The 10618-nt window shown below is 29.1% G+C and overlaps 1 protein-coding gene across 1 annotated transcript; it reads right to left on the reverse strand.

Annotated features, from left to right (window-relative positions):
- Positions 1 to 4278: 4278 nt before the first annotated feature.
- LOC113868917 (homeobox-leucine zipper protein HAT4-like) lies at positions 4279 to 6233 on the reverse strand. Its single transcript, XM_027504915.1, has 4 exons — positions 6005 to 6233; positions 5437 to 5747; positions 5263 to 5342; positions 4279 to 5177 (listed from the first exon to the last, which is right to left on the reverse strand). Exons 1-4 carry the CDS (start codon positions 6120 to 6122, stop codon positions 4844 to 4846), a joined length of 843 nt encoding a protein of 280 aa, XP_027360716.1. The 5' UTR covers positions 6123 to 6233; the 3' UTR covers positions 4279 to 4843.
- Between the last annotated feature and the right edge of the window lie 4385 nt (positions 6234 to 10618).

The raw sequence follows: 10618 nt of genomic DNA on the forward strand, positions 1-10618 counted from the left end.
ATAAAATTAAGTTTATTTAATTAGTAATATTTAAAACTCGAACTAAATTATTTTAATATACTAACCTATTTTTAATCGTATTTTTTACGTGATTTAGTTAGATTTTCTTCTTGTATTAAAAATTAAATTAAATCTTATACAGTGGAAGATATAATTTATAATTAAATTTAATATATTTAATTTTTTTTATTAGCTTAATTCAACAAAATAGAAGATAATAAAAACTACTTTGATTATAATGAAAAAATTAAGTGTATTTAATTAGTAGTATAAAAAAATCATCTAAATTATGTTAATATACTAACCCGTTATTAATCATAATTTTTACATGATTTAATTATATTTTTATTCTACAATTTAAAATTAAGTTAAACTGAATAAAATCTAACACGTTAGAAGTTATAATTTATAATCAAATTTAATGTTGTTAATATATTTTATTAGCTTAATTCAACAACATAAAAATAATAAATAAAATTTTGATAAAAAAAAAATATTAACACTTTTTCTCATCAACTTTATTGAAATATGTATTTTATATATATTATGATAATTTTATCAAATAAATATTTATATTAATATAAGTATTTTCTTCCCGGTATATTTCTTCTTATGTGTATTTATTTGTTCGAGTAATGTAACTTTTTATAATAAATTTATTAAGATCTTATTTTGTATAAAAGAAATTATTTCAACAAAAAATAAATAATATAAAAGAAACATCTAAAGTTGCATATTTGAATCATCAAATGCAAAAACACATTTGTCTCCCTTTCTAAATTTGTTCAACATGTAAAATTATTTCTATCAACTTTCAAATTTGATATTAGATTTACAGTAAATTAAAATTTTGTATACAACTTATATCTTATTTGAACCACATAACTTTCAAGCTTCATTCTCACCATTTATAAATTTTGCAATCATCTTCTTTGACATATTTTATAACATAAGAACAATATAATTGTATATTTAAATAAAAACATAGATGTCTAAAAATCTGAAAATATCAATTGACTTCTAGTAGTATGATAATAAGTTAATACAATTAAATGAAAAAAGTCTAAGAATCAAAAGTCTTAACTTCTATTTTAACTTTATCAATCGTATATTGATATCTATTTAAATATTAGTACATAAAACAATTTTTTTAACTAATATTTCAAAAATATATATAGTAATCACTTCATATATTAGTATATAAAACATATGCTATAGTAAAGAAATAATTAATTTCGTTTTCAACATTACCTTGTCAAACTCGTTAAATATACAAAACATTATAATTTCGTTTGACAATTTGAATGCATTCGAAGGATCATTTGCAAAATAAAATGGAAAGAAAGCGTTGAACAGAATATGCATTATAAAATCATTTCAGAAAAAATAAAGATGTAAAGAAATAATGGTCAACCTTGAATTTATATTTACACTACTAAACAATAAAATAATTATGTTTTATAACAACATATTATTGCAGACAGAAAGTGAAAATCATAGACAAAAAAAGAAAAAGAAAACATATTAAAGGTGTCTAAGCAATCAAAATATAAAAAAGCATAATAATAAAAAAATAAAAAAATACACAAAAAGATCATACTTGAATTTTGTTAGTTAACATTTACTAATGTTTGTTCCTGCCAAACAATAGAAATATGCATAAAAAATATGTGTAAGCAATCAAAATATAAAAAAAGCATAACAATAAAAAAAAAAAAAATGCATAACAAAGGTCATACTTTTGTTTCCTTAGTTAATCTTTATTAATGTTTATTCCTGCCAAATAGTAGAAAAATGCATAACAAAAGTATGTAAGCAATCAAAATATTAAAAAATTAATACTATATAAATATTATATAAAACAAAAACAAAGTAATGAATAATAATAAAAAGAAAGAAGGGTGAATCAAAGTGGGGATGATACTTTAGTTTGTTCTTGTCAAGCAATGGAAAAATGCATAACAATATTGTGTAAGCAATCAAAATATAAAAAAACAATAATGCTCTATAAATCATATAAAAGAAAAAGGAAGGAATAAAAAAGAAAGAGGAAGAAGAAGTATGAACCATACATGAAGATGTAAGAAAAAAATAGAGATGATACCTGAGTTTGCTTTTTTAAGATTTTTTTCTATTCAAATGCAAGATTTATTGTTAAGGATGTAGAATAGCAGAATCGCAAAGTACACAAAATTAATAGAAAAAGAGTTGAGAGTGCTGATTGAATTTATTTTTTAGGGTGTTTATATAGTTACAATGTGAATAAGAATAAACTAAACATAAATGCATACAAAAATATAATATAGATTATACCTAACTTACATTGGTTAATATTTCTTCTATTTATCTGCAAGGTTTGTAAATGTGAAAGAAAGAGCAATGGAGTCAGACACACCACACTGATTTCAAACAATGTGAAGAAGGAAGAACAAAATATAAAGACACAATAAAGCAAAATGCAGATGATAACTTACTTTATTGCTTAACTTTTGTTTTATTCACGTGCAAATGTTTGTAATGGTAGGCAGAAGTGCTTCAAGACTGCAAAGTACATAAAATTGATTTCAAATTTATACTATAGAAAAAAAATATATAAGAATCATGCGTAATGTTGCCGTGTGATTTCATTTAAAAAATTCTTTACAAAAGCAGAAGGCAAGAAAATGTTGAAAGAAAAATCTATAGTAAAATCCTTTGATAGAACATAATATGTAAAAATAATGTGAAGAAGGGTAAACCAAATATGAAGAAGTAATAAAATAAGGAATAACCAAATATGATGACAGAAGAAATAAAACTCACTGGTTACCTCTTCTTCTATTCACTTGCAAAAGTTTTGTAATGGTAGGCAAAAAGAACTTTAATACCATAGAGCACATAAAACATAAAACTGATTTCAAATTTTTAATAGACTGCTTGGTAATAGGTTTTATTTATTTTTTTAGATGTTCATTGAGTTTTCTTTCCTCTGTGAGTTATTGGAATAGGTTCCAATACATCTTGCTAAGATAGCATGCTAGTATAGAAAATGACAAATAATAAATGATATTGTTAGGATGTAATTATTACTTTTTTATAATTTACAATTTAATGTCTGAAGTAGGATAAAGCTTTTAAGAATAGAAAGAGATAAAAAATAGTGCTGGAGAAACTTTTCATGAAATGATAATACCTCATTAAATTTTTCACAAAATAGTACTCAATTGTGTATATATATACATATATACTGCTATTTATATCCTATATATTTACCCCATATTGGTGATACCATGCTCATAAAATAAAGCTTCCCAATTAAGACTTGATTAGTGTTAGATATCTTATTTAACTGTTCCATAAAGGTGACATAAGCGTCATAACATCCACGTACCAGAGGATTGTCATCAGCATGGTTGTATACTTGTATAGTTGAATCAAACTAATCCTGACATTCATATGTTGTTATATAATTAAGATTCATTATTTTTATAGTAATATGTGAAAATAATTCTTATTTAAAAATTAATCTTTGTAACCCTTACTAATATTTTTCGTTCACTAGATTTATCGTATACTTAATATATAAAATAAAACCTTTTTCTTTACATAAAAATGTATTGTGCACAATTTGATAAATAAATTACTATACAATTGTAAATTCGTAGATCAGTTTTTTTCGTTTCTATATCTCTTATTGGTCGGATCGTCATTATTACTACACAATTATATTAAAGTATTATTAATATTGAAATAAATTTGACCCTTACTTCAGGATAATAAAATTATCCAAACTATAATTACTAACATGTAATGGTGTAACACGATTTAAATCACTTATTTTGATTTTTATGCTAGCATATGGCTCAATTCTAATTGAATCCAATCGTTTAGACTTTTCTAAATTGAATAGCGGATACTCAGATAGTATATTTTAAATGATAACAGTTATAGATAAAATTAAGGATAAAGTTCTACTAAAAATATGGAAACATGAGAGAGAAAATTGACCAATGATTATTAACACGTTATACGATTATAGTCACCAATTGCATGCAAATATGAGAAATTTTCTTCCAATAATAACGGGGACCTATCATTATGTCCACACACACACACAGCCTGAAAAGAAAGACAAGGTAGCAAATAGAGATCAATCACTTGAGCACACATGAGCATTAACCAATTTAACCAGACAATGGAAATAGCCGTGTGGAGTAGGGAGAGGGCAATTATAATAAAACAAACATGTATAAACTTAAAAATCGGGTAATGCTCACATATAATCCATGGATGTAAGGTTCCCTCATACATTAAAAACCACTATCAATTGGGGCCCATAATGACCCAAAATTCTTGAGCAGTGTTTGGTCATTTAGGGCAAACTCTAAAAAAATGTTTATTTCCTTTGCTTTGTCAAATTCGTGCCCAAAACCCGTAGTTAGTCCCCACTAATTCCCGCACTTCGAAATCAAACGAAGATCTTTGAACACGTAACGAGGGGTTAGGAATCAACCCAAACACAAATTTGACTTTTAGGTTATGCAACAAAATCTGCTAACACAGGAAATATATACATGATTAATTAAACCACTGAACTTTACACAAAGTCTCCGATTAATCATGAGAAATGAGACGGACGAAGTAAGTATTTAGAAACTAAAAAAATCCTATAGAGAATAGGTCTGGGTCATGCCCCCCAAAACCAAAAGAAGACGCAGGGTCAAACTAGTACTAAACATTGGAGACCCACAAAATCAGTTTTTCTAACCACCATATCTTAGACCACACTTTGAACACAGAATTCATGGGTACGCTATTACAACCGTTTTTTCCATTCTTAATTTTGTCATTTTGTTTCTTGTGGTCAAGATCTGGGACGGAGGGCATCGAAGGGCCTGTGCGGAATAGCAGCAGCTGAAGTAGCCCATGGGCCAATCGGGAAAGCCCGATGATGAGCCGGGGCTATGGGATGGTGACGCGTGGCAGCATCAACGGCAGAGTGCGGAACAGCTACGCGCTCACAAGAGGGGCACATGGTGAGGGTTGTGGGTGGGGTCATCTGCATGTAGAACTGAGGGGAAAGTTTCAGTGCTCTCAGTTCCTGCACTTCCTTCTGCAACCTCCTATTTTCCTCCGTCAGATTCTCACAACACCTTTTCAAAAACTCACAGTCTACCTCCGTTTGCTTCAGCTTCGTCCTGAAATTTCAGTTTCACAAACCGTAAATTTTACATAATCCAACTAATAACAACAACAACAACATGATTAATAAAATGAACATACCTTGCTCTTCTGTTCTGAAACCACACCTCTACTTGTCTTGCTCGAAGACCCAATTGCTTTGCCAGGGCCAGTTTTTGTTTCTGTAAGAAAAAACGTGTCAAAATAACACAAACAAAACTAAAAACACGGTGATAAAGAAAAAGTACTAATTTGCATGGTTTCTGATTTACTTACGGGGTTAAGAGTGTTGTGTTCTTTGAAGCTCTCTTCGAGAATAATTGACTGGTCTTTAGAGAGCCTAAGCTTCTTCCTAGAGGTTTCACCGTCTTCTTCGTCACTGATCCCTCTGGAACAAGCTCTGTCTGTGTCGAGCTCTTCCCCATTGTTCTCCCTCTCGCTACGCTTACCACTCACGCTAGAAACAGTGCTGTTCGGAGATGAAACACCCGCTTCTTCTTCACAATCAACCCCAGAAGGTAAACGGTTCACGTCGATTCCGCGGAGGAACGATCCAGCTTCACCTCTGCATGTTTCCGAATCTCGTTCTGCAGCATGCAAAAACATCGGTTATTAATTGAACCAACTCATATTAAAGTGAGGAGCAAAAGAGAGAAGGCAAAAATTGAGAAGCTTTGAACGAGCATGAAAAGCAAGAACGAAAAGAGAAAAGGTGGGGTAAAATTATTCCGCTAAGGTGCGTTTGTTTTTTTTGAAAAACAAGGAAGCTACCTGGTTAAAGTAAAAGATAAATAGGACCAGATCTAGAAAGAAAAGAAAAGCTTGAGAATCGAAAAACACAGACCTGCAGAAGTGAAAGGGTGGTTCCAAGAAGGTTTGTGAGGAGAAGAGGGGATGAGAGGGGGATTGTGAGGGAAGCTCAAGCTTAGACTCAAACCCAAGTCTTGTTCATCAACCGTCATCTCCAACTGTAGAGAGAGGAAGGGAGAAAAGGGGTTTTGGTTTTTGAGGGATTACGAAGTGAAGAGGTGCTGCGGAGGGGATTATATAGAAAGGAGTGAAAATGGGGCTTTGCATCATTACTTTATGTCAGGAAGCCCCAGTTATCTGAATCATGGGTTTTGCCCCACAAATAATACAACTTCCTCTCTCTCCTCATTAGTCTAACTCCCCTCCCTCTTTCCAATCTCACTTTTTACTATTTCGTAAATATGTTTTCATTTTTATATAAAAATACTATTATATTATTATTTATTTAACATTTCTTACTTGTTTATTTTATATATATTATATTTATTTTAGCTTAAAATCAAGTGTTTATGAATTATACAGGCTTTATTTATAATAGTTTTAATCTTTTACACATGAATTTTTGTTCATTTTGTAGTTTGTATTCTTTCTTGTACAAATTGTCGTATTCATTTTTATTTTTAATTTTAACTTTTTAAAGGGGTATACAACTCTTGTAGTAGTAAATAACCGTTTTTAAAGCTGATAACGCCTTTTTCACAAGGGAAGGTTCACGGGTTACAGAACAAATAATTCCATAGAGACTTATAAAATCATTTTGAGCATTTATTATATGAATATATTTAAGAAATCGCTGCATTCCTTTCAACAAAAGAAATACCATGTTACCTTTAACAAAACGGTGAAAAAACTAATGATTTTGATTTAATTATAATATTGAACATAAAATTTATGTTTTTATGGAATATAGAACTGTACCGCATATTTTTTCAATGAAAACTTCTATGAAGAAAAAAACAAATCTACAAAGCATATGTATAATAAGAAGTACAGCTTTTTTAGAGTTATAATATCGATGGTATTTCATGCAGTTCTTTTTACAATATTGTTATTTAATTTCATAAATATATTTTCATAAGTAATTTTTACTTTTCAATATGTTAGGTGCACTTATATTATTGATTTTTTAGAATGATTCTTTAAAGTATATTTCTTATCAATTATAGAATTAGAATCACACTCGATTTATGCGTTTAGAAAATATTAAAATTGAAGCAGAGTCTTTGAATTATCAATCACATATTCACATTTTATATATAAACGAAAAACTAAATTATATCGAACATTATAAAGATTATCGTAGTTGTATATTTGTTCTTAAATACCGTTTTTACAGTATTAGTATAAATATGTATTCCAAAATACACATATATATTGTCTTAGCAATAACAGCTATCAAAACGTGATTCTACGCACTGAGTGGGTAGTTATTGACATGTTTGGATGGCCTCAGATTAACATAACTCTATATTATTTCTAATATCTATACAGTAAATTGTAGTTTTTACATTAAAATATAATTTATGTAGCTTTATTGGATTTTCAAATGGGTACTGTGATAACTAGTCAACTGGTAATAAGAACTTATAAATATAAACCAAGGTTTAGTTGTGAGCCATGACAATCGAGATATCGTGCTCTTAAATTAAAACATCACTCTAACACTGCAAATAAATTAGCCCCGCTGGGTTTTTTAAAATGAAGTATGATAATAATAACTTTAATGCGTGTTTCATTCATTCTTTTTTTTTTTTTTTACTTTTTGAAAATTATTTATTTTCTCGAGTTTAATCTAAACCAAATTACTTATTATTGCTTTCTTTTTAAGGCTTCTCTACAAGGATGCTAAACCTTTCTATTTAATTAAGACGTACCTTTCATGCTTTTTGCTTCTAATGTTAAACTCGTGTAAACAAATTTTTCCAAGTTTATATGTAAATCACAAATTTTAAATAAATGTTTTATGTTATCGGGCAAAAATAATAATAATCTGGTATACTAATAGAAAACGTCAATGAGTAAGCGCAGAAAAAGACATTAATTAGTATTGACACTGAATTTCTTCATTATGGTTTGAAGGTGGAAGCTGTCTGGCAGAAAAAGCGTAATTTGAATATTAACAAAAGTGTGGGATTTTTAATGTGAGGATCAAGAAGAATTTGAAGCTGCATGGAAAAAATAGGGAAGCAAGGTACTGTCCGAGCTGTGTTTGGATGACAAGAAATACAACAGGAAAGAAAAAAGGAATATACAAATGCGAGAAAAAAAATGTTTAATTTGGATGTATAAAGAGAAATAGATGGAGAGGATAAAAATTAATTGAATCCATTAAGAAAAAAAAAATATCACACAAAAGTGCTGAAACCGAAGAGATTATGGAACAAAATAAATAATATTTATTATCTTATTTTATAAAAATATAATAAATATTTGTTAATAAAACTTCTTTAGTATTATTAACGTTTTATTTGACGTAGCTAATGAAAAAGTTTTGATTAAAATAGTCTTATTGTATGTTCAAAAAAGAAAATAGAATAAGTGATGTGACTGGATAAATTAAAATTCATCTATAGTCATTAAATAAAACTTATAGGTTAAAAAATATAAATAAATATTAAAAATATAAAACCACAAATTTTAAAATAAAATAAAAAATAAAAATAGAAAATAGAAGGATGAGAGGAAGTACTCATTATTAGCTACCTTCTGTATTCACAGGCCAAATTAATCGACAAAATTAACTAAGTTTAATTATATTTTTGTTTTTTAACACATTTATATTTTAATTTTTATAATTCTATTTGACTTCGTATATTTTTAAAAATAATTAACTTTGATTTTTTTAAAATTTATTTATTTTTCTTATTTTTATTTGTGCAAATTAATTTTTTTTATTTCATCCATTGTCCCGACATAATTTAAAATTGCTTGATGGGTGAATCTACCAATCCCAATTAAATCCACTAGGTTGGCTCATAACAGTGTCTAATGGCAAATCGCAAGAAATATTGAGCATTTAACCCAGTGGGGCAGCTCGCACCTGAAGACTCCTCCTCATGAAGAAGCAACCCCCTACATCAACGGCTGAGGTCAAATGTCAATGATAGGGACACCATCATCACCCTTTGTTTTACATTTTACCGTCACCACCTGTTGTCCAAATCAACACAGCGAATGGTCATGATTGGAACCAAACAGATAACCTTTTCATTATTTTGCTTGTCTCTCATTGGGTCCCATTATCCCTTAATCCTATGCGACACTCGTATCGTGCAGTTACGAGGGCCTTCCCCAGCCAAGGCAACAACGTCGTTTTCTCAATCTTTTTTCCCCTCTCAACAACCCTATTAATATGTCTCCTTCCCATCTCCGCCACAAACTTGTGCGTTGTTTATCCTCGTTTTATGGCTTTAATTTACAGCGCGTATAAGCCACGGTATATGGTCGAGACTGAGTTCAAAGAGTACTGCTTAATAGAGTTACTGTTCATCAACAAAACTACAATTGGAAAATAATTAAGCTTGATAAACACATTGTGAAAGTTTACAGTTAAGATATAAATCAATAAATATCAGACCATAAGAGTTTGTTAAAAAATAAAAAGAAATGAATCAAATTAAATTATTTTAATTTAAATGAAATTTACTGCACCTTTATAATTTTATTTATAAAAATTATCGCATTATATTTATTTTTATATTAGTGAGTGGTTATGAAATTATTGCATTATTTCCAAACTATACTTCCATATCATAGCTTTTTTGTGTGACTTTATTAAATTTATATCATTGAAAAATTTTATCTCATGCCTTTTCAAATTATTCCATGTTTTCTTCAATTATATAATTTTTTGGTTTTATATTAATTTATATTTAAATCACATGACTTATTGTATAAAATTAAATTCACGTTGAATTAAATATACTCTAGTTGCATATTTTTTATAATAATTTTTATTCTAAAAGAAATTAAATTTAAATAGTTAATAATAATAGATGCTTTAAAAATATCTATTATATTTGAATATGATAAATAGTTTTAAAATAAATATTTTATATTTATCGTAAACTCAATTCTACGTATTAAAATTAACAAGATTGATGTTTTAAACAATTTTTCTACAACATTTTGAATTAATTATAATTATTTTTTAAAAAGTATTTTATAAATTTAAACATGTGTTTTCTTTTCTCTTAGCTCTCCGACATTTTGGCTTAACCGAAGCAACAGAGCGAGCCGTTTTAGGGGATAGCCATTAGCCACCAACGGCAAATTGAAGTGCTGTGTGTGTGTGAGAGAGAGAGAGAGAGAGAGAGAGAGAGAGAGAGGGGAGACAAGTAAGAGTTGAGTTCACGTGGGCGAGGGGGCTGCGGAAATGAAGGAAGTGTGGAACATAAACCTGACCCCCAGCTCACGTGGACCAACATGACACGTGCCACAACCACCCATTCGACCTCTCTAATCTCTCCACATTTGGGCCCCCTTCCCGGACAAATTCGCCCCTGTCATCTTGTCCCTTCACGCACCGACATCTTCCTCATCACAATCATTTGAACTCCTTCCTATTCATTATTTTAGTACTATTTCCCATCATCATCACACTCCTTTTCTCCACCGCGTGATGCCCACGCTCCACCATCCCCCACCC

Source organism: Abrus precatorius, unplaced genomic scaffold (genome assembly GCF_003935025.1).
Source record: "Abrus precatorius isolate BTA unplaced genomic scaffold, Abrus_2018 Scaffold6, whole genome shotgun sequence".
In the NCBI taxonomy this organism is placed as follows: domain Eukaryota; kingdom Viridiplantae; phylum Streptophyta; class Magnoliopsida; order Fabales; family Fabaceae; genus Abrus; species Abrus precatorius.